Source organism: Callithrix jacchus, chromosome 7, assembly GCF_049354715.1.
Source record: "Callithrix jacchus isolate 240 chromosome 7, calJac240_pri, whole genome shotgun sequence".
NCBI classification, from domain to species: Eukaryota; Metazoa; Chordata; class Mammalia; order Primates; family Cebidae; genus Callithrix; species Callithrix jacchus.
Window position 1 is genome coordinate 123276011 of NC_133508.1, and position 26191 is coordinate 123302201.

The following is a 26191-nucleotide window of genomic DNA, read 5'->3' on the forward strand; positions in this document are numbered from 1 at the left end:
CACAATAGAAAAATGCAAGTACTTAACAGTGAGGGTAGAAGGGAGCTGGAAAGATTCACATGAAAGTCTAAGAGGAAGAGCAGGGTTGCTGAGATGATACAAGAAAGCCAAAGTATACATAAAAATTAGAAGTAGAAATTATGTTAAGACAGTTTTCAGAGGACAAGATATCGCAAAAAAGCAAATGCAGAGAAAGTAGAAAAGTACAATAAAAGATTCACAAACTAATGCTGCTAAAATACAGCTGCTTTGAATCAGTGTGTACGTCAGACCAAGTCACGTATGGTGTCCCCAGTGCCTGGTACATCTAAAACAATACCTAGTTTTAGATTCCATGGGATCCCTGTTTCCTTATTGCTGCAGAGAGGATTGAAATAATTCACGCTGTTCCTTGAGTTATCCTAAGTTCCCTTTCTAGGCAATCCAGAGAGCCTAAGTAAAGCAATTTTTGTTTGTTTTACTGATAATAACAACAAACAGATCAAGCCATCTTGATCTTTTCTATATCCAGTTTTACCACAAACTAGCCATACTGTTAACCTCAATGTCTCAATTTATAAAATGATAGCATTCAATTAAATCATTGCTAATTATTATTATTATTATTATTTTGAGTCGGAGTTTTGCTCTTTTTGTCCAGGCTGGAGTGCATTGGTGTGATCTTGGCTCACTGCAACCTCCACCTCCCAGGTTCAAGCGATTCTCCTGCATCGGCCTCCCAAGAAGCTGGGATTACAGGCATGCGTCACCATGTTCCACTAATTTTTTGTATCTTTAGAGATGGGGTTTCACCACGTTGGTCAGCTGGTCTCAAACTCCAGACCTCAGGTGATCCACCTGCCTTGGCCTCCCAAAGTGCTTGTATTACAGGCGTGAGCCACTGTGTCCAGCCGCTATATTATTTTATTGCTTAAATTCTGTGAATACTGGAATCTATAAGAAAGTCACTACTTTTTTTAATGTAGTTGTCACTGAATAAAAAACAAAGCAGATATAAGAGTTACTTCAGAATGTCTGGGTACAGCAGCTCATGCCCGTAATCCCAACACTGTGGGAGGCTGAGGTGGGTAGATCACCTGAGGTCAGGAGATCAAGACCAGCCTGGCCAACATGGCAAAACTCTGTCTCGATAAAAATTACGAAAAATTTAGCAAGGTGTGGTGGTGGCATGTGCCTGTAAACTCAGCTACTTGGGAGACTGAGACAGGAGAATCACTTGCATCCAGGAGGTGGAGGTTGTGTCATTGGACTCCAGCCTGGGCAACACAGCAAGACTCCATCTCAGAAAAAAAAAAAAAAGAAAGAAAGAAAATAAAAAAAAGAGCTACTTTACTTCAGGCTTGGAGACACAGGAAGAATTCACATAAGGTCAATGTACATATCAGAGAAAACCCAGATTCAGGCCCCCATGGGGCACTTCCTTAATTGCTCTAAAACAAAGATGGGACTCTGGAGTTGAGAAAATGGAAGAGAGTGGGTTGGGGAGGAGGCTATTATGACAGTCTAGTCTATTATAAGTTAGCCTGGCTGGTAGAGTTAGAGATGATACATAAGTGCTTGAAAAAGCTTAAGCTTAATTTACGCTCTCTGTTTTACTCCCTGTGTTGTCCCCAGTGCCTGGGACATAGTTGTTGCTTAGCAACTACCTGGTGGAGAGACTTGGGTGAATGAATGAATAAATAAATGGAAAGACTTGGATGATTCTGAGGATAATTTGGGTAGAAAATAGATTCCGAGTATTTAATATGGTAACTGTATTATCTGAATGTTAAAATGAAATGTAATAAAGACTACCTTTTTGTTATTTAAAAATATATATTTGTAATATACTGAAGTTACCTCCACTATTATATAAAGACTTTCATTTATTCCCATATGCCTTATTTATTTTCTATGCAAACACTAGTATGTAAAGTTTTTAAAAGCAAAGGGGATAAAAATTCCTTCAAAAACTGCCCACATTCAAGCTTTGGCATAGCTCCAATCTAGGGATTTTATTTTTAAAAACGAGTTTATATTATAGTCTTTTGAAAATATTATTTGAGTCATTATTTGCTGTACTCATGGGAAGAATAACAAAAAAGTTTCCCTAACATATGATTTTTCTCTGATTAGTATTCTGAAAAAAACTGAATACATTCCTTAAGGCATGCCAATAGGAAAATTTACAAATTGTTGCAAAAAAGATTTAAAACACATGACAGTAAATTAAGACAGTAAATTACATGTCTTAATTTTTGTTGTAATATAAAATTGGTTTACCAAAGAAGGCAGAGCAAGATGGCAAAATAGAAGCCTATGCCATTCATCCCCATTGCTGGAACATCAAATTTTAACAACTATTTGCATACAGAAAACCACTGTCACAAGAAGCAAAAATCATGTGAGCAACAGCAATCACGGTACCTGGTTTTAATTTCATATGGTGGAAAGAGGCACTGAGGAGGACAAGAGATACAGTCTTGAATAGTGAATGTCACCCCCCACCCTGTCCCCTGCGGCAGCCCTGCAGTGTGGAGAGAGAATTGTGCACTTTAGGAAGGGAAAGCTCAGCGACTGGGAGACTTTACATTGAACTCAGTGCAGCCCTGTCACAGCAGGAGCATTTGGACCAGCCCTAGCTAGAAGGGAATCACACATCCTCAAGGTACTTGAGTTTCTTGGCAAGCCTTATCACCACAGGCTGAAGTACTTTGGGGTCCTAGGTAAACTTCAAAGGCTGTCTAGAACACAATGACTACAATTCCTAGGCAATTCCTAGTGCTAGGCTGGGCTTACAGTCAGTGAACTAGGGAGACAATAGCTGGCATAGCTAATGGAGTGTGTGCACCATATCTTCCCCAGCCCAGGCAGTGCAGCTCAGAACAAGGAAAGTGAGTAAGTCTTTCCTTCTGCATAGGAGAGAAGAGTGAAAAGTAAAGAGGGCTTTGTTTGGCATCTTGGATACCAGCTCAGCCACATTAGGATAGGGCACGAACCCCCATTTGAGGCCCTAGGTGCTGGATAACATTTCTAGATACACCCTGAGTCAAAAGGGAACCTGCTGCTTTGAAAGGAAGGATCCAGTATTGGCAGGATTCATCACCTGTTGACCAAAGAGCCCTTGGACGCTGAATGACCACCACTGATACCCAGTAAGTATGCTGTGGGCCTAGGGCTCTGAGACATGCTAACTTTCAGGGGTGGCCCAGTACATTCCCAGCTGGTGTGGCTACAGTGAAAGACTCCTTCTGTTTGAGAAAAGCAAAGGGGAAAAAAGGGGGATTTTGTCTTGCACCCTATGTACCAGCTTGGCCTCAGTAGGGTAGGGCATGTAGTAGGCTCCTGAGGTCCTTGAGTCTAGGCCTAGGATCTTAGACAGCATTTCGGGACCTAGTCTACTGCCCTGAAGTTCCAGGACTGGCAGCATTAAACACAAGCTGATAGAAGAGAGCCCTTGGCCTTAAAGTAAACATTGGTGAAAGCCTAGCAGAAACCCCCATAGACTGGTGGTGGTGGCCACAGGGAAGGGCTCATCTACCTGTGGAAATTACCAGAAAGAGCGGGAAGGACTCTATATTATAGTTTGAGTGCCAGTTTAGCCACAGTAGAATAGAACAGCAGGTGAGCTGCTAATATATTTGACTTCAATCCCTGGCTCCTGAGCAGCAACCTTAGTCACACCCTGGGCCTAGGGGAAACTTGTCAGTCTGAAGGGAAAGGCCTTGGGCAAGACCCAGTAGCTCAGGTCTGACCCAGCACAGTTCCAGTGGTGAAGGCCACAGGGGTGCCTGCATCACCACACCCCCAGTTCCAGGTAGCCCAGCAGAGAGACAGAGACTCCATTTTTTTTTTTTTTTGAAGAAATTAAGAGAAAATAACAAGAGTGTCTGCTGGGTAATCCAGAGAATTCTTTCAGATCTTATGTAAGACCACCAAGGCAGTACCTCTACAAAAACCACAGGGTTATTGGGTGTGGAGCCCAAGTCCCTTCAAATACTGGGAAAGCCTTCCCAAGAAGGACAGGCACAAACAAGCCCAGACTGTGAAGACTGCAATAAATACCTAACTCCTCAATGCCCAAACACCAATGAACATCTACAAGTAACACCACCACCGTGAAAACGTGATCTCACCAGATGAACTATATAAGGCACAGGGCCAATCCTGGAAAAACAGAGAAATATGACCTTTCAAACAGAGAATTCAAAATAGCTCTTTTGAGGAAACCCAAAGAAAATCAAGATAACACAAAAAAGGAATTCAGAATTCTGTCAGAAAAATGTAACAAAGAGATTGAAATAATTAAAAAGACTAAAGCAGAAATTGTAGAGCTGAAAAATACAACTGATACGCTGAAGAATGTATCAGAGTCCTTTTATAGCAGAACCGATTAAGCAGAAGAAAGAATTAGTGAGCTTGAAGACAAACTATTTGACAATACACAGTCAGAGGAGAGAAAAGAAAAAAAATAATAAAAAACAATGAAGCACACCTAAAAGATGGAAAACAGCCTCAAACGGGAAAAATCTAAGAGTTATTGGCCTTAAAGAGGAAGTAGAGAAAGAGATAGGGGTAGACGGTTTATCGAAACTCCTCAAACCTAGAGAAAGATATCAAGATTCAAGTACAAGAAGGTTATAGATCACCAAGCAGATTTAACCTAAAAAGACTACCTATTTAACCTAAAAAGACTGTATTTAATAATCAAACTCTCAAATGTCAAAGATTAAAAAAAGAAACAAATAATATACCATGGAGCTGCAATATATCTGGCAGTAGACTTCTCAGTGAAGCCATATGGGCCAGGAGAGAGTGGCACGACATATTTAAAGTGCTGAAAGAAAAATCTTTTACCCTCGAATAGTATATTCAGCAAAAATACTCTTGAAGCATGAAGGAGAAATAGACTTTCCTAGACAAATAAAAGCTACTGGATTCTATCAACACCAAACCTGTCCTACAAGAAATGTTAAAGGGAGTCATTCAATCAGAAAAAAAAATGTTACTGAGCAAGAAGAAGAAACCATCTGAAGGTATAAAACTCACTGGTAATAGTAAGCACATGGAAAAACATAGGCTAACATAACACTGTACTGGTGGTATGTGAATTTCTCTTAAGTGGAAAGACTAAATGATAAACCAATCAAAAATAATAACTATAACTTTTCAAGACATAGCATAAAAAGACAAGAAAAACAACAAAAAGTTTACAAACAGGGATGAAGTTAAGGCATAGAGTTTTTTAAAATCAGTTTTCCTTTTGCATGTTTATTGGTTTATGCAATCAGTGCTAAGTTGTCATCAGTTTAAATAATGGGATATAAGATAGTGTTTGCAAGCCTCATGGTAACCTCAAATCAAAAAAACATACAACAGATACATAACAAATAAAAACCAAGAAATCAACGTATACTGCTAGAGAAAAATCACCTTCACTAAATGGAAAACTGGAAGGGAGGAAAGAAAGAAGGAAGAGAAGACCACAAAACAACCAGAAAACAAATACGAAAATGGCAGGAATAGGTCTCTACTTCTCAGTAATAACATTGAATGTATGTGGATTCAAAAGACATAGAGCATCTTAATGAATTAAAAAACACGTCCCAATGATCTGTTGCCTACAAGAAATACACTTCACCTATATACACATAGACTGAGAATAAAGGGATAAAAAAAGATATTCCATGCAAATGGAAACCAAAAAGAGCAAGAATAGCTATACTTACATCAGACAAAATAGATTTCCAAACAAAAACTATAAGATGAGACAAAGAAAGTCATTATATTCTAATAAAGAAGTCAATTCAGCAAAAGGATACAATGATTGTAAATATATATGCACTAAAGCACCCAGATAAAAATATTAAACATCACTGGAGCTAAAAAGAGAGATAGATCCTAATACAACAATTGATGGAAACTTCAATACCTCCACTTTTAGCATTGGACAGACAGTCCTGACAATCAACAAAGAAACGTCAGAATTAATCTGCACTACAGAACAAATGTACCTAATAGACATCTGCAGAACATCTCACCCAATGGCTGCAGAATACATATTTTTCTGCTCAGCATATGGATCATTCTCAAGTAGAAGTCATATGTTAGGTCACATAATGAGTCTTAAAACATTCAAAGAAACTGAAATAATATTAACCATCTTCTCTGACCACAATGGAATAAAATAACAAAGGAATTTTGGAAACTATACAAACACATGAAAATTAAACAATATGCTCTTGAATTGACCAGTGGGTCACTGAAGAAATTAAGAAGGAAATTGGAAAATTTCTTCAAACCAATGATAATGAAAACACAACATATCAAAACCTATGGGATACAGTGAAAGCAGTACTAAGAGAAAAATTTATGGCTATAAGTGCCTACATCAAAAAAGAAGAAAAATTCAAATAAGTTACCTAATGATGGGTCTTAACAAACTAGGGAAGCAACATCAAACTGAACCCCAAATTAGTAAAAGAAAAGCAATAATAAAGATCAGACGGGACATAAATAAACTTGAAATTCATTTCAACACAATATAAAAGACCAGTGGAACAAAAACATAGTTTTCTGAAAAGAAAAACAAAATTGACAAACCTGACTATGAGTAACTATGTGTCAATAAATTGAAAAATCTAGAAAAAAATAAATTCCTAGACACATACAACCTACGAAGATTGAACCACAAACCAAGATTGAAAACCTAAACAGACCAACAACAAGTAATGAGATTGAAGCCTTAATAAAAAGTCTTCCAGAGAAGAAAAGCCCAGGACACCATGGCTTCACTGCTGAATGCTGCCAAACGTTTGAAGGAAAATTAATATCAATCCTACTCAAACTATTCCAAAAAATAGAGGATGAGGAAATACTTCCAAACTCATTCTACAAGGCCAGTATTACCAAGATACTGAAACAAGACAAAGACATATCAAAAAAAGAAAACTGCAGAGGACCTGGGCAAGATGGCCAAATAGGAAGAGTTCCAGTATGTGGCTCCCAGCGAGATCAACACAGAAGCCAGGTGATTTCTGAATTTCCAACTAAGGTACCTGGCTCATCTCACTGGGACTGGTTAGACAGTTGGTACAACCCACAGAGGGTGAGCAGAAGCAGGGTGGGGTGATGTCTCATCTAGGAAGCACAGAGATTTAGGGAACTCCCTCCACTAGCCAAGGGAAGCTGTGAGGGACTGCGCCTTATGGGATAGAGCTATCTGGCCCAGATACTATGCTTTTCCCCAGTCTTTGTAACCCACAGACCAGAAGATTCCCTGAGGTGCCTACACCACCAGGGCCCTGGGTTTCAAGCACAAAACTGGGTGGTGGTTTGGGCAGACACTGAGCTAGCTGCAAGAGGTTTTCTTTTTTTTTGTACCCCAGTAACACTTGGAATGCCAGTGAGACAGAACTGTTCACTGCCCTGGAAAAGGGGCTGAAGCTAGGGAGCCAAGTGGTCTAGCTCAGCAGATCCCACCCCCACCAAGCCCTGCAAACTATGATCCACTGGCTTCAAATTCTTGCTGCCAGCACAGCAGTGTGAAGTCAACCTGGAACACTGGAGCTTGGTGAGGGGAAGGGCGTCTGCCATTACTGAGGCCTGAGTAGGTGGTTTTCCCCTCACCATGTAAACAAAGCTGCTGGGAAGTTTGGACTGGGCAGAGCCCACTGCAGCTCAGCAAAGCTGCTGTAGCAAGATTGCCTCTCTAGATTCCTTCTCTCTGGGCTGGGCATCTCTAAAAGAAAGGCAGCAGCCCCAGTTACAGGCCTATAGATCAAACTCCCATCTCCCTGGCACAGAGCACCTGGGTAAAGGGATGGCTGTGGGCACAGCTTCTGTGGACTTAAATGTTCCTGCCTGCCAGCTCTGAAGAGAGCAGTGGATCTCCTAGCACAAAACTTGAGCTCTGCTAAGGGACAAACTGTCTCCTCAAGTAGGTCCCTTACCCCTGTGCCTTCTGACTGGGAGACACTTCTGGGAAGGGGTTGACAGACACCTCATACAGGAGATCTCTGGCTGGCATGTGGTGGGTGCCCCTCTGGGACAAAGCTTCCAGAGGAAGGAACAGGCAGCAATCTTTGCTGTTCTGCAGCCTCCACTGATACAGAGGATGATACCCAGGCAAACAGGGTCTGCAGTGGACCTCCAGCAAACTCCAGCAGACCTGCAGCAGAGGGGCCTGTTAAAAGGAAAATGACCAAACAGAAAAAAGCATCGGCTGGGTGCAGTGGCTCATGCCTGTAATCCCAGCACTTTGGGAGGCCAAGGCAGTCAAATCACAAGGTCAGGAGTTCAAGACCAGCCTGACCAACATGGTGAAACTCTGTCTCTACTAAAAATACAAAAGTTAGCTGGTCATTGTGGTGCACACCTATAATCCCAGCTACTCAGAAGGCTGAGGCAGGAGAATCATTTGAACCCTGGGGGCAGATGTTTCAGTGAGCCGAGATCATGCCACTGCACTCCAGCCTGGGTGACAGAGCAAGACTGAAAGAATGAATGAATAAAGAAAGAAAGAAAGAAAGAAAGAAAGAAAGAAAGAGCATCAACACCAACAAAAAGGATGTCCACACAAAAACCCCACCCAAAGGTTACCAACATCAAAGACCAAAGGTAGATGAATCCTCAAAGGTGGGGAAAACCAGCTCAGAAAGCTGAAAATTCTAGAAACCAGAATGCCTTTTCTCCTCCAAAGGATCAAAACTCCAAGCCAGCAAGGGAACAAAACTGGACAAACCATGAGTTTGACTAATTGACAGAAGTAGGCTTCAAAAGGTGGGTAATAACAAACTCCTCCACGCTAAAGGAACATGTTCTAACCCAATGCAAGGAAGATAAGAACCTTGATAAAAAGGTCAGAGGAACTGCTAACTAGAATAACCAGGTTAGAGAAGGAAATAAATGACCTGATGGAGCTGAAAAACATAGCACAAGAACTTCATGAAGCACACACAAGTATCAAGAGCCAAACTGATCAATTGGAGGAAGGGGTATCAGAGATTGAAGATCAACTTAATCAAATAAAGCTTGAAGATAAGGTTAGAGAAAAAGGAATGAAAAGGAACAAACAAAGCCTCCAAGAATATGGGACTATGTGAAAAGACCAAACCTATGTTTGATTGGTGTACCTGAAAGTGATGGGGAGAATGGAATCAAGTTGAAAAACACTCCTCAGGTTACTATCCAGGAAGACTTTCCCAATCTAGCAAGACAGGCTAAGAATGTTGGCCTCAACATTCAAATTCAAGATCAGAGAACACCACAAAGATACTCCTTGAGAAAAGCAACCCCAAGACACACAATCGTCAGATTCACCAGGGTTGAAATGAAGGAGAAAATGTTAAGGACAGCCAGAGAGGAAGGTCGGGTTACTCACAAAGGGAAGCCCATCAGAATAACAGTGGATCTCTCTGTAGAAACCCTACAAGCCACAAGACAGTGGGGCCAATATTCAACATTCTTAAAGAATTTTCAATCCAGAATTTCATATCCAGCCAAAGTAAGCTTCATAAGCAAAGGAGAAATAAAATACCTTATAGACAAGCAAATGCTGTGAGATTTTGTTACCACCATGCCTGCCTTACAAGAGCTCCTGGAAGAAACACTAAATGTGGAAAGGAAAAACCAGTACCAGCCACTGCAAAAACATACCAAATTGTAAAGACCATTGACACTAAGAAGAAACTGCATCAATTAATGGGCAAAATAACAAGCTAGCATCATAATGACAGGATCAAATTCACACATAACAATATTAACCTTAAATATAAATAATCTAATTTTATACATATTTTAATGGTAATAAATATGTTAACAAAAATTTTAGCCCTAAAAATATGTTATCAATAGGTGACCAGTCAGGACAAAAAAAAAAAAGATACAATTGAATCAAAATCAGAAATATTAGTGGTTACAAAAGAAACCAATTTCAAACTTCTCCCAGTAATAAAGATTTGAATATATAAATAAAATGTTTAATCATAAAAAAATAGTAGTATCATTTATACACAGATCCTCCTCACTTTGCACAGTAGCATAGGGCCATAAAATAAACACACAAGCTGAAGTTGTACAAGCAATCTTAATAACCAATGGGAAAATTTACAATTGTTCCATGACCTTTAAATATTTTTCTCAAAGTGTTGAAAACTCTCTTACTGTTGGTTATAGTTGCATGGGGAAATAAAAAATTCTAATATTAATTTAGTATAATTGGAAACATTAGGAATTAAAGCATTATTTATTTGAAAAAAATTATCAAAATTGTTTTGAAAGTGTTTGCCTTCTTGTTTTTGTCTAAATTACCATACTAAGCAAGCATATTTTCTATGCCTTGGCAAATTGTCATATTTGCTTTTAAGTTTGGACCAATTCCCAACATTTTATCCTTTGCACTTTCAATGTCATGAAATATTTCCAAGAGTTCCTCTAATGTGAAGTTTTTTTTGAAAGTGTCACTTTCTCTGAAACATCCTTGTCCTACTCATCACAACCACTTTACTCGTTTTTGTCTAAAAGTTCATCTGTAATAAATTTCCTTGGCTGCATATGTAGAGTCTTACATGTCAGCAGTGTCTCATGGTCAGCTATTTCTTTTAAAACTCATATGTTATCACTACTCCTTTACTTGCTGTTCTTTCATCTTTGTTGGTAATACTTCTTTTGATTATTCATCTCTGTAAAATATCACATGGGTTTATCACTGGAAAACAAGGAAGCAACACAACTTTACTCTCTGTGCATGATTAATAACAGATATGAAGTGAGCAATCACCAACAGACTGAATGAAATCACTTGACTGGTCATCGGTCATGATGCACTCTATTACTTACGAAGTATTTGTGGACTAAAGGGCAGTAGCAAAGTCTGTACTTCAGTTAGTCATACTTAATATACTGTGGTAAATGAAATATGAATTGTGTTATTCAGTAACTGATCCTATGTAATTAAATTGTGGTAACCAAAATATATGCATATTGGAACCACATAAAGTAAGGACTGCCTGCATATAAATATTGAGAATTACTCTCAATGCCCTTATAATTTCCATTTTTTTAATCCACTTTATATATCAATGGTTTGCTCCTTTTAATAGTTTTCTTTTCCCCCACTAAATGGGAAGAACTTACATTCATGGAGATTAAGACTTTCCAGCATGAGAAAGTATTCTACATGGCATAAGGCAGCTACTGTATAATCACCCCCACTGTCTATAACAAGCCTCCTTTCACAAACTTTTAGGTTTCAGAAAGGTAGAGGCCTATCTCTCTAGAACTCACAAAAATGCTAAAGAAATTCTGGAGCTTAAAGGATTTGCCTCTGGCATTCCCCTTCTTACAATCCTGCAGTAGCTCTTACAACACAATAGTGTACTCTACATGCTTTAATATGGCATATAAATCCCTTCATAATTTGGTCCTTCAATACTCCTCAAGCTTTAACTCTTGACACCTCCTTCCTCACACTTCACGATTCCTGGACAAAGAAGTGCTTCTTACCTCTCAGCCTCTGCTTATGCATCATCTATGTGTAGATAGCATACTTGCCCACTAGGTACAATATCATCAGGATGACTTCTGCTCATCCTCAAGAATAATCTTAGATGTCACCTCTTTCCCTGCTTCCTGTATCCATCCACCCCTCACTTCCAGGAAGTTTATGTGACCCTCTATCTAAGAAGATACTATGTATTATAATAATCCTTTCATATCTTCATAATCACACTTGCCATAACATATCTATATAATAAGTATAATATATATTTATATAACATATAAATATGATATAGTATGACATATAAATATGCTAACTTATCAATTTATATAAATATACTATAATTTTTATATATTGACATAATATAATTTTTATACATGTGTATAATATATAATTATAATTTATTATAACACTTTATTGATTAGTTTTGTACAGGTTACGTATCCCTAACCTGAAATGCTTGGGACCAGAAGCATTTTGGATTTTGAATTTTTTTGGATTTTGGAACATTTGCACTATATCACTTGAGCATCCCAACTCTGAAAATCTGAAATCTTAAATGCTCCAATAAGCATTTCCTTGAGCATCACGTGGATGCTCAAAATAATTTGGATTTTGCAGCACTTCAGATTTCAAATTTTTAGGTTTAAGATGCTCAGTCTGTATCTGTTTCCTTTTTAAGACAGTAAGCTACTTGAAGGGAGGAACTATACATCATTCACATAATACTGGTTTATGGACTAAATTGCAGGACAAAAAGATGTAACTAGAACAACTGCAGAATTTTAGGGTTAGTTACAGAATTTATCTGAGGAAGAAAACTGCTCTTCTGTTTAAGGCAACTTTCCTGGATCTTTTGCCTGTGTCTGGTCTCGGGAAGCTGAGGCAAATGTGAACTACCCATTGTGCATAATCATGTAAAAGGCATCATCACTGAGTGAGGAGCAACAGATTAACTATTTCTACTTAGCCAACCTGAAATAAAATGAGGGGTGGTTGCAGCCAGAGGACTTAGTGAAAATAAGACCACAGAGAGGAGGTGGTGCTCTGAGAAGCAGCTCAGATGAGGGGCACAGTCAATGGAATTTAAAAGCAGCAATGTTCATTCATTCACTCATAATATGTGCCTTTCATGTGCCAGACACTGAACTGCAAATACCACAGTGAATAAAATGCAGTCCTTACATTACTTTTAAGCAACTTATACCATATTTCCTAAATCCATGTATTTTCCTTTAGCCACTGTTACTGCATTATTGTCTGAAAGCCAACATTCAATTTTATTTCTCTGCAATGTAATAGCCTTATTCTACAGATTAGGTAATTACAACTCTCTAGTAAAGTTTGTCAAATATTAAAAGACTCATGCCAGCAACGCCTTGAGGAATACAACAAAGGCCCATAACCATGGTTTGACCAAAGTAACCAGAGAAAACTATAGCAAAGTTGAGGAATAGTGATAAAATAGGATGGTATATTTATCAAAACAGAATGACTAAGCAAGAATTTAGAACAAGATGAAAATCAACAACCACAATAACATAAGCACTTCTTGGGGTAAGGCCATAATTTCCTAATGTTCTAAGAATAAACATTTCTTTCTTTTTTTTTTTTTTGAGACGGAGTTTCGCTCTTGTTACCCAGGCTGGAGTGCAATGGCGCGATCTCAGCTCACCGCAACCTCCGCCTCCTGGGTTCAGGCAATTCTCCTGCCTCAGCCTCCTGAGTAGCTGGGATTACAGGCACGCGCCACCATGCCCAGCTAATTTTTTGTATTTTTAGTAGAGACGGGGTTTCACCATGTTGACCAGGATGGTCTCGATCTGTTGACCTCGTGATCCACCCGCCTTGGCCTCCCAAAGTGCTGGGATTACAGGCTTGAGCCACCACGCCCGACTAAGAATAAACATTTTAATTATCTTTTCAAAAACATTAAGTAAAAGAATAATCCCAGATAGGTGGCACTTGGGGACACTTAAGTTACAGGATGAATACAACACAAACTTCTCTATTCTGCCCACCTCCTCCCTCACTTAGAACATAGTTCCTTCAGGCATACAACAGACGCATGCCAATGTTAGTCTTAAACTCCTCACAATATTGACTTGCTAATCTCTTTTAAGTAGCACTTGGCTTTTTCTTTGGTCCCATCTATCTCTAGTCCCTCTCAACTCACTCTTATATAGAAAAACAGTATGATAGATAAATTCTCAAAATGATGCTAAATCACAGATAACAGCTTATTCTGAGGACACAGAAACATTTAAAAAGACTTCCTGAAACTGAAATACTATTAGGCAAACGAATTTGTCATTAATGTTGGAATTTCAATCATATGAGCCAGACTGAGGAAAATATCTTTTTGGACACAGGGAAGTTTGCAGAGTCCCCAAAACTACCCCACTTTGGCAACCAGTGGTTTGCCTGTTGGAGAGTTTAGTACTGTAGTACCTTGCTCTCAGCTTCCCCTACCATTAGTAAACGGCAGATTGCAGAGATGGGAACACTGGTGGCAGCACAACCCTCAAACAGCAGCATTGGTATTAGACTCAGTACTACACTTGAATTGGGGAAAAACTCAAAGTGAAACACAGCTCTACAGATTTTCGTAGGAATAATGAGCCAGTGAGGGATGATCTATAGAGCTGGCTACAGAAGAGCAGAATTCTTCATTTTCTTTCTTCAGGCGCTGATTTTTATGCCAACTTTTTTTTTTTTGTCATTGTGCTTATCTATATTCAGTATTGGTAGAGCTCTGTAGTACTAACCTTACTTTAAAAAGTTTATGAAGAGCTGTATACTTTCTGGGTGACTGATATGTCACAGTGCATTCCACTTGATGCTTTTGGTTCTTTATTTCTGTTCAACTTTATATGGATATTTACTGTGTACTTCCTATGCAATGGAAAGATTCCTTTAAAAAAATTGAAATAGTTCTCTCAACACAAAATAAAAATTCACGCTGATTTATAATTATCACTAAAGTGAGAGGATTTTTCAATATTCAGAAAAATACTGTCATATATTACTTATAAAAATCTGTTTTAAAATGTGGTGTATCATATTTCACAACTGCCCTGAGCTGTGTGCTAAGAGGTGCTCAACTTCTATATGGCTTATCTTCTTGAACCTAGAAAAACTGTTTCAATTGATTGGATTGCTAATGTTCCCATAGTTATAATTAGAAGGCTTCTCATTTTAACATAGCAACTGATCGGCTATATTAAAAAATTTGAAAATCCATCTTGATTCCAAACTCAGAATTAAGGACTCTTGTCTTCCATCCAACCAAGCATGCACTCTGGATCAAATGTATCTGTTTTTTGGCAAAAATTCAGACAGTAAGAAGTGAAAATATACTTCAGTTCCTAGGAAAATAAGAGTTACATGAAGTTGATTTAGTTAAGGCAATATAATCAATCTAGAGAAAACATATTGCTCGTTAAAAATGTTAATATTAGTTTCAAAAAATGGGAATGGATGCACAAAAGGGGAAAAACAAAGAAGCAAACCAAAAAATCTATTAAAGACTGAAGAGAATACTACTGCTAATTTGCTTGTGTTCTGTATCTCAATTTTACTTTTAGTTTTCAAGTCTTTTTTACATATTAATCTTCTATTTATTTACCTCAACAGTTTTTACGAGTTGTTAGTGTGTTTCACATAACTTTCTTGCACACATTTTAACTTTAAGGATTACCTGAGTTTGGCTTATATTAGAAAATTTTTAATATTTACAGATACTTCCAGAGAAAAAGAATAATGAAGTCATTGTTATCTATCATCCAAAACTATATTTGTTCCCTTGGCTTTCATGAAAAACAGTATTTTACTTCCTCTTGTAACATGCTAGAGGTAGTCAGATGTACTTAATAACAGTATCTAACAAATATTGACTTAACATGCTTCTGGCCAGAGTAACAGACCCATAGCCACAACCCCAGCCCCAAGTTGGCTGCCCTACCATTTATATGCACATTCCCCTGACCTGAGAAACAGCCTGGCAAGCCCACCCTTGACAATGCCTCACTATCACCACCAGAAACTCCCTTGGCTTAGGCTACTGAGACATGCATAAATTTACTTGCATGGATTACAAGTAATGAAACTACATGGAGGTGACATTACTGTGTCCATCCAGAACCAAAGCCAATATACCCCACCAAAACAACACCCTAAGACTCATTCAAATGAATAAGTCCTTCCCTAGAAAACCCACTACATAAAGTTAAAAGAGGTAATTTTTCTACCACATATGTAGAAACATTGTAGGGACACATCAAACATGAAAAAGCAAGGAAACATCACACCTCCAAAGGAACAGAGTAATTCTCCAGTAACAGCCATCAATCATAAAAAAAATACATGAAATACCAGAACAAAGAATTCAAAATAATAACTTTAAGGAAACTCAGTGAGATACAAGCGAACACAGACAATTCAACAAAATCAGGAAAACAATTCATGATTTGAATGAGAAATTCAACAGAGATAGATATCATAATAAAGACCAAACAGAAATGCCACAGCTAAAGAATTCAATGAATGAAATAAAAATATACAATCAAGAGCCTGAACAATTGATTAGACCAAGCAGAAAAAAGAATTTCTGAACTTAAAGATACATCATTTGAAATAATAGAGGCTGACCTAAACCAAACAAACAAAAAAGCAAGCCTACAGAATTTACGAGGCACTATTAAGTGAACAAATATTTGCATTATGGGTGTTAAATAATAAATTAACTAATAGAGAAGCAGTGTCCAAATTATTAAGAGCACAGTCATATGTGTCAAACAGGCTTGGATTTGAGTCTTGAATCTCCCAAATAATAGTTGCATGGCCTTGAAAGAGTGGTTTAACCCATATGCACCTCAATTAACTTATTTATGACATACCAAACAAGGAAATAAGAGAGAACACAAACAGATGGAAAAACATTCCATGATTATGGTTAGGAAGAACTGATATTGTGAAAATGACCATGCTGCACAAAGTAATTTATAGATTCAATGCTATCCCCATCAAGCCACCTACAACCCTCTTCACAGAACTGGAAAAAAACCACCTTAAACTTCATTTGGAACCACAAAAGAGCCTGCAGAGCCATAATAATTATAAGCAAAAAGAACAAAGCTGGAGGCATCACACTACCTGACTTCAAACTATACTACAAGGCTACAGTAATCAAAACAGCATGGTACTGGTACCAAAACAGAGATATAGGCCAATGGAACAGAACAGAGGCCTCAGAGGCAATACCACACAGCTACAACCATCTGATGTTTGACAAACCTGACAAAAACAAGCAATGGAGAAAGGATTCCCTGTTTAATAAATGGTGTTGGGAAAACTGGCTAGCCACATGCAGAAAGCAGAAACTGGACCCCTTCCTGACACCTTACACTAAAATTAACTCTAGATGGATTAAAGACTTAAACATAAGACCTAACACCATAAAAACCCTAGAAGAACATCTAGGCAAAACCATTCAGGACATAGGCACAGGCAAGTACTTCATGACCAAAACACCAGAAGCAATGGCAACAAAAGCCAAAATAGACAAATGGGATCTAATTAAACTCTGGAGCTTCTGTCCAGTAAAAGAAACAATCATTAGAGTGAACTGGGAACCAACAGAATGGGAAAAAATTTTTGCAATCTACCCATCTGACAAAGCACTAATATCCAGAATCTACAAAGAACTAAAACAGATTTACAAGAAAAAAAAAACAAAGAAACCCATCCAAAAGTGGGCAAAGGACATGAACAGACATTTTACAAAAGAAGACATATATGAAGCCAACAAACATGAAAAAATGCTCATCATCACTGGTCATTAGAGAAATGCAAATCAAAACCACATTGAGATACCATCTCACGCCAGTTAGGATGGTGATCATTAAAAAATTTGGAGACAACAGATACGGGAGAGGATGCAGAGAAATAGGAACACTTTTACACTGTTGGTGGGAGTGCAAATTAGTTCAATCATTGTGGAAGACAGTGTGGTGATTCCTCAAGGACCTAGACGTAGAAATTCCATTTGATCCAGCAATCCCATTACTGGGTATATACCCAAAGGATTATAAATCATTCTATTATAAAGACACATACACACATATGTTCATTGCGGCACTGTTTATAATAGCAAAGACCTGGAACCAACCCAAATGCCCATCGATGATAGTATGGACAAGGAAAATGTGGCACATATACACCATGGAATACTATGCAGCCATAAAAAACAATGAGTTTCGTGTCCTTTGTAGGGACATGGATGAACCTGGAAACCATCATTCTCAGCAAACTGACACAAGAACAGAAAATCAAACAACGCATGTTTTCACTCATAGGTGGATGTTGAACAATGAGAACACATGGACACAGGGAGGGGAGCATCACACACTTGGGTCTGTTATGAGGGATTAGGGGAGGGACAGCAGCGGGTAGGGAGGTTGGGGAGGGATAACATGGGGAGAAATGCCAGATATAGGTGATGCAGGGGATGGAGGCAGCAAACCATATTGCCATGTATATACCTATGCAACAATCCTGCATGTTTTGCACATGTACCCCAGAACCCAAAGTGTAATAAAATATGTTTTTTAAAAAAGACACACACACAAACAAAATAAAAAAATAAAATAGCTACTTTTAATGTTAGTAGTAATAGTTACAATAGTAATTCATAAAATAGTTTAACAGATAAAAATATATAATTACTTTGTATTAACCAAAACCTAAGTACCTTTTCATCTCTTATAATATGCACTGAACAGTTAAAAGCACAGTGATTTCAGGATCCTACTATCGCTTTCAAAGTGACCCTGAAGAATTATCTTAACCTCTCTGGGCTTATTGTGGTTTTCTCATTTAGAAAATAAATAACTTAAATCTTTGTATCAATCTTAAGAATTCATCCAGCACTTTGGAGGAGAACTGCAAGGATGAAGGAAAAGGAGGAGGCCCTAGGTTACAGCTAATTGGTGCCACTATTCTTGGGTCTCCTAGCATGGATCCTGTTTGCAGAAAGAAATTCGGTGAGTGCCTTAAATGGTCCAAAAATGAATAAAATTAGTTAAGTCAATAAAAAATGAATAGCTCACAATTTACCTGAACAGTCTACCTTATAATGAGTCTTGTCCTTTCCTCATTCATACAAACCATAGGAATAGTATATCAAGTTCATTTTTAATGTATTTCTATTGTATACTCATATTAAAGTAAGACATACCATATAGAGTATGATACAAACTTGTCCCCAGCCTGTTAGGTGGAGAATTAGTTTAGGTTTCAATTGAGCCATTATATCCTTTTCCTAGTTATACTTGTTTTTTGAAAATTTGTATACAGTTTCCATTAATAGAGACACTCTGAAAAGGGGGAAAATATTCCAAGAAATATTACAAAATAATCTCAAATGTTTCAAGACTACTCTGAACTACCGTCAAATCACAGTGAGCCAGGGATTCTTCCTTTATCAGAAAGTAAGTCACTTTCTAAATAGTTTCAACTAAACCTTGCCTAGAGAAGATCCTACAATAGCTCCTAATTGGTAATACATCAAGATCCCTGACTTCTATAGGGTCTATTTCTATCAATTAATAATAAAAGCCAAATTGAAAAATATTTAAAAATCATATAAGAGAAACAAGAAATCTGTAAAAGATATTCAATTCATGGCTATATGACTTTACTAGACAAAAGAATTCAAAATAATATTACATAGACCAAAAAGAATATATTCTTAATATTTTAAAATACTGATGGGCCATATAAAATGTACACAGGTCTCTGAAAGTTAGTAATTTTGCTTTAAGCAAGTACAACTTCAAAGTTAAAATGATAATCTGCTCTAATAGTTAAAATCAAAGTATTTTTTCTTTTGTCTATAAATGTTTATGCCCAGAGATTGCATGTTATATTTTCTTCTACACAAAAACTACTCAACATTTACTTAGTATATGCCTTTCTGGAGTGCTAATTTCATTAACCACAGACATCATTTAACTACAAAAAGTAATGATTAGTTTTTTCTTCTGTCCTGTACAGTGTCACTTCATAGGATGCAATAACTGTATATTTAATATCAACTAAAGTAATTGAGATCATATCCATATTATGAGGTCTTCTTTGTTTGATGGTTTATGTCAGTACAATCTCCTAAGAGATATGAGTAGTCAGATGTATACTCAGTAGCACTAAATAAACAATTCGTGACTGTATATCAAGATTAATTCTGTCAGAAATGATCACTCTGCAGTTTCATGTCTCCCTGGGGGCAAGCAACAATCTAAAGGGAGTTACCAGATTCTCACTAAGGTCTAGGATGAAGGCTAGTCTGAAGGACGTTAAAATAATGGTGTGGTCATTGAAGATAAAATACTCTCACAAGTACTTTTTCAGCATTTTACAATTCAGCCCTGTAACAGGGGTCAGGAAGGAAAGCAAAAGAGGTCAGGATTATTTCCAAAACGAGATAAATAGCTGATGGTTTACATTTATTAAGGGATGACTGTTTATGTGACCCTGTGTTGCAAGGCTTATCATATTCTATCTTCCTCCAAACTCCCTATGAAGTGGATAGTATTATCTTCACAATTTACAAATGAGATAACTGAAGCTTAAATTTAAGCAACCTGCCCACAGTTGATGGAACCTACAAAATGGCAAATGGGATTTGAACCAAGCAACCAGGGCCTGAATACCCCTTGCAACCTAAGTTTCCCAAGAGGAAAATAATATGAAACACTAAGACGACAACACAGCTCATTATTATATGTATTTAGATATCAACATCAAGTCAAATACTGTCCTAAAATATTCTGGTGCTCTTAACACCTTAGAAAGAAATTTTTTGTTTTCCTCATTCCCTGTGGAAAATCAGTAACTTAATGTTTGGGAAAAAACAAGCAGAACAGATGGAAAAGAATTTATACTTCTGTTAAGCCAGGAAACTACAAGATATATTTTATAAAATAATTATTGTGGCTGTGTCAGTACTCTTTTCTACTTCACAAAAAGCTAAGTCGTATGCACATGACTGCTGCTTTTTAACTAGCTATCCCCAATCCTGACTTCTGTCCTACCCTTCAAGCCTCACATCTGTCTGTACATCAAGATAGAGATTATTATTTACCAAAAAAATGAGAACCACTTAACAAATCCATATGTATTACCTATAAGCAAGTAAACCTCCCTTTAGGCATACAAAAGTTACAAAGTGACTTCAAGTTCTCAGAAGTAGGTCGTTTCCCTGATATAGTTTTAAAAAAGGAAAGCTTCAATATTCTATCAATGACTGACTTTTTCTCGCAAGTGAATTCTGGGCCCACCATTAATTGAAGGGCCTTCTTTTATTTTTCATAAGATTCTACGTTTTTTTGGCACCACTTTCCAGGATGATGATGGCATCCTAATTTTGCTGAGAAAAGGAATTTTAAAACATTAGATTTAGGCTCAACTTCAAAACGAGATCATAGCCGTTGAAGACCTCCAAGATCCATATATTATCCAATTATATTTCAGAACAAGCATCCCTGAAGAAGAAGACAAATAAGTAAAATTCCATCTTACCTTATCACCTTGCATACCCGGGGGGCCTATTAATCCAAAAAGGCCTTGATCACCCTATAATCAAAACACAGAAGTTTAATGTCATGAAAGAGAATTGAAAATTAGAGTTCTCTTGAAAATTAAAGCTCCCTTTAATCTTGGACATCAGCTCTTATTACAGTCATTTCCAATCTTCACAATCTTTAAGCCTGTTTCTGAGGCTTCACGCACTTTCTTACCTCTTCTAGGGCCTAATAACTGGACTGTATTTTCCCACCTCCATATCCTTGATCTTTTTTCTCGGATACTCTTTTTTTGTAAGAATGCTCTTGCTATCAAACTTCACCTCAGTCCAAGGTCTATTATGTCTTAAATTGAAAGGAGGGCTGGGCGTCGTGGCTCAGGCCTGTAATCCTAGCATTTTAGGAGGCCAAGACAGGTGGATTGCTTGAGGTCCAGAGTTTAAAATCAGCCTGGCCAACATGGTGAAACCCTGTCTCAACTAAAAATACAAAAAATTAACCGGGCATGGTGTCAGGCTCCTGCAATCCCAGCTACGTGGGAGGCTGAGGCAGGAGAATCGCTTGAACCCGGGAGGCGGAGGTTTCAGTGAGTCGAGATCATACCACTGTACTCCAGTCTGGGCAACAAGAGTGAAACTCTGTATCAAAAAAAGAAAGAAAGAAAGAAAGTAGTTTCCTTTAAAAGTCTGCAAGTGCTCTGTGAAGCAGCTGTTGAGGTGTCACCCCTACTCTATTTATGTGAGGACCTGCAGCCTGGTGGGAGGCCCAGAGAGAATCTCATGGGCTGTGGTGGGTCCAGCTAGGTTCACGTGACACACAGAGGGTACTTCCGCTTCCAGAGCTGAGCTGGTGCCTTCCATCTGGCGTGCCAGTTCCACAGAACGGAGTAACGAGCAAAAATTGATCGAGAAGTCCATCATGTGCTTGGCTCCAACAGGCTAGGCTTTATCGATTAGCACTGCCTTTTTAGAAGAGAAAACTGCGCCAGGAAAGAGGAAGGACTAGAGGCTGGTCCTCTTCCACTAGCTTTAGTCAGGAAGGAATCATTTAATTTCTCCTCAAATGCCTCCATCTGGAAAATGAGGATGATAATGATGATAGTGATGATGACGATGTCAATGTCATCTCACCTGTCTTATGGGAAAGCAAACATTTACACCATTTAAAACTATGCATGCTCTTTTTAAGCACCAAAAGGGCTTAGAAACTTGTGTATGGTCTATTACAGATGTTACTTCATCAGTGTTACATGGTGAAGTACTAAACCCTCCCTTTCTTTTTCTCTTTCACTATTAACCATATATTTACTGTTAAAAATGGCTAAATGGTTAAAATATAATTGTTTGCCAATCCCCCTCTAATTCCACCAAGTTAATGTTTGTATTTTATTTGTATTCATATTTATGTGTATAACCAGTTTCTGGTTTCCTCAGTATATTTGAATCCAATTTAATATAAGTACAATTTCTAAGAGACCATTTTTATACTTTACCATTTTAGGAATACCTCTATTAATTTTAAAAGTTGAATTTTACTAAAGCTCTATGGCAACATACTATTAAATTTTATATCTTAGTATGTTTCTCTTACAGTTTTAACCATAGTTAGTGTATAAAAAAAGTAAAAAGAAGACTGCCATGCTTCCAAGTCTGAATTCCCATATTGACTCACCCTATATTTTGCTCATAGAAGCCACAGGGAAAGAAAAAACCAAGCATTTTATATAAATATGAATGTTTAATCTAGGTGTTTTACTTAAAATAGTTACCAAAACTGAGTGGGCCTCTAATTTCTAAATTTTAAGTTAAGAAATCAAATGTATTATATTTAGATATTTTAAAATATGGCACTTGTGTTTCTCAAATTGCAGAATTTTGTCTTTGCAATAATTAAGACAGTAATGAAAATAGTGTTTATAGTAATAATCTTCCATTCCAAGTGATTTAGATTCAGTGAACTCAGTTCCACCACAATAATAAAATGACTACAATTTTAGATTTAAAAAATGTTCAGTATGTACTCCCAAAATATATATAACTACTGTATACCAGTAAAAAATTTAAAAACAAAATAAAATAATTTTTTGAGGATTTATTCTTTCATATAGAATCTGTAGAGTAATTGTATGATTTTCTTTAAAATTTACAACAGTTTCTGTAAGCCAATAAAAAGATCAGATTTCAAACTTTACGACAGTTTCTGTAAGCCAATAAGATCAGGTCAATTTCGGAATCACCAAAATCGTTCAGGGATTTTTAAAGTTTGTGAAAGTATACTACATAAACAAAAACATCCCATAATTACATTATATTTATAAAATACCTGTCTAAACAAAACTTCCCAGATGTCCTCCTAAGTCTCCATTTGTATTTATCCCCACTAGAAATCAGCATCCTTCTCCCAATAAAGCTTTTGTAGTTATCTTTGCTTTAAAACTGGTTTTTACTTAAATATGTACATGTTTGTATTGACAGCATTATGATGAAAAGAAAAGCATATTGGATGAGAAGTCAGAACATTTTAATACATCATTAACTCTGCCACTTACTGTCCATGTGATAAGTCAGTTAAAATCTATGAATTCTGTTTTCTCAATGGGAACACAAGATAATGACAACTGCTTCTCTCATAGAGAGTTACCATGGTACTTAAACATCATAAAGTATGTGAAACTATTCTAAAAAGATGTAAATTGGCATTAAAAGTTATATATTATTGTGTGCATATGTATTAATAGCAAAATCTTTGCAGGAAGGACTACATCCTGCTCTAATTTTTTACCCCGTCCACCTCCTCATTGGCAGATAGTCCAGTAGGGCAGGCCAAAGTAGACATTTACTAAAAGTTATGTTAAGATTTAAATCGGTGAACCTGATGATATAATTTACTTAATTCTTCAAATAGTTCTTCCTTCATTAAAATCCAATAATTAATTCTCTTATGGTTTTTTCTTCTGTCTGATATAGTAAAATCTATGTTTTAAAATGTTTAAAATTCTTGAAATATATTACCATAATTTCATTTCATGGTCAAATAATTACCTTTTCTCCAGGAATGGCTTGACCTGGGGAAAATCCTGGATCTCCTTTGGGACCCTAGATAAAATAGTTACAAAACAATTGGTGAAGCATAAGTTGCATATAATATGTCATATATCTTCAGGTATTTATTACCAGAAGTTATATATATATTATATGGTGTTAAATATAATAATTTTACATTGAGATAGGCACTGGTTAGTTTTTTAATGTATACTTTTCTTTATTTTTAAATGAGAATATTCCTAAAAATTCCCTAAACATAGTTGATTTTTTAATCTAATAAATATAAAGTTATATTACTACTGAAATATTTTTCTTGAAGGACCTAGGTAAAGATATATTATCTATTCCATTTTTGTGACATATTGAGTTATTTTTAGCATTGAGAGACTATTACTTTAGTAAAACTGCTTATAATACTCATTAAAATTCTAAGGTATCATTCCAAGTTTAAATATTTTCCAAAACATTACAATACACATGTATTACTGTTAGTGGGAGAGTAAATTAGTTCAACCATTGTGGAAGACAGTGTGGCGATTCCTAAAGGTTCTAGAAATAGAAATACCATTTGACCCAGCAATCCCATTACTGGGTATATATCCAAAGGCTTCTAAATCCTTGTATTATAAAGACATATGCACATGTATGTTTACTGTGGCACAGTTCACAATAGCAAAGACTTCAAACCAACCCAAATGCCCATCAATGATATACTGGATAAAGAAAATGTGGCACATATACATCATGCAATACTATGCAGCCATAAAAAGGATGAGCTCATGTCCTTTTCAGGGACATGGATAAAGCTGGAAACCATCATTCTCAGCAAATCAACACAAGAACAGAAAACCAAACACTATGTTCTCACTCTTCAGTGTGTGTTGAAAAATGAGAACACGTGGACACAGAGAGGGAAACATCACACACCAGGGCCTGTTGTGGGGTTGGGAGATAGAGGAGGGATAGCAGGGTATGGTGGCATAGGGAAGGGATAGCATTAGGAGAAATACCTAATGTAGATGATGGGGTGATGGAGGCAGCAAACCACCAAGGTACTTGTATACCTATGTAATAAACCTGCACATTCTGCACATGTACCCCAGAACTTAAAGTATAATAATAAAATATATATATTAGTTATAGGAAAAATATAATAAAAATTGACAGAGTGGGCAAAAGCAATCAATTGAGCAATAAAAATTAGATTTCAAAAGGGTCCTTTTTCTTATTCACATGTTTTGTAGATCTGGGCAACACATTTGACACATATATGTCAAATTTCTTCTTATTCTACACAAATATGATTGAGTTAATTGATCAATTCATGTTTTAGAATGGGAATTTCAAGTCAGTAAGGAGGAAATGCTCTTAACTTGGCTAATTGTGGGCTGATCCTAATATAAAATGCATGCAGCAAAAACTATTGAATAATGGGAACCTGACCTAAAATAACAAGGAAGTAGAGCATACTTTTCCGTATTGAAGAAGAAAACTCTAAAATTTCTTAATTTCTTCCTCATTGTGTATCAACTGTTAGACTCTTATCTCGCTTTTCTTCTTACTTAGTTTTTCAAATCCTTTGGAATTTTATACAATTCTTATAAATTCACTAATTAATCATAACTGACTCTGAACCTCAGTACTGACTCTACATGACTTTCATTAAAGGAAGTAAATATCCTTTTGACTATGAGTAAGAAGAAAAGGAAATTGCCTATTCTTCATCACTCTAAGTTCCAACTATCCCACTGATCTGCTAGAGTTTAAAATCATTTTTATCAGAGTTAAGTGTTTTAGACTGTTAGTGACTTTCCAGAGGGCCCTAAGTCTAGGGAGGGAAACTCCCCAAGGGATTAAGACCCATGAGCATGTTAAAATAGATTTATCTTCGAGTCCACTCAATATAATCAAAAGAGCCTTGGGATTTGGAGTGAAAACACCAAACAATTCATTTAATCTCTCAATCTGAGATTTCACCTCTGTAAAATCGGATTAATAATAATGAGCTTTAGGACCAAATTCTCTATGGATTATAAAGGTATTAGTAGTCAGTACTAAAAATAACAGGACTAAAAACAATTATTATT

The 26191-nt window shown here is 36.9% G+C and overlaps 1 protein-coding gene across 7 annotated transcripts in view; it reads right to left on the reverse strand.

The window, feature by feature from the left end:
- COL24A1 (collagen type XXIV alpha 1 chain) overlaps nt 1-26191 on the reverse strand; it is a 387629-nt gene that overhangs the window by 315337 nt on the left and 46101 nt on the right. For 6 of the 7 annotated variants that reach the window (XM_035252039.3, XM_078332354.1, XM_035252040.3 and 3 more), the window contains 2 exons: nt 24102-24155; nt 21059-21112 (listed from right to left, as the gene is read on the reverse strand). In XM_035252039.3, the coding sequence (XP_035107930.3) occupies nt 21059-21112; nt 24102-24155 (108 nt within the window). Of the gene's footprint in view, nt 1-21058; nt 21113-21276; nt 21376-24101; nt 24156-26191 lie in introns of those variants that run through there. The other variant, XM_078332355.1, reaches the window with a different exon arrangement.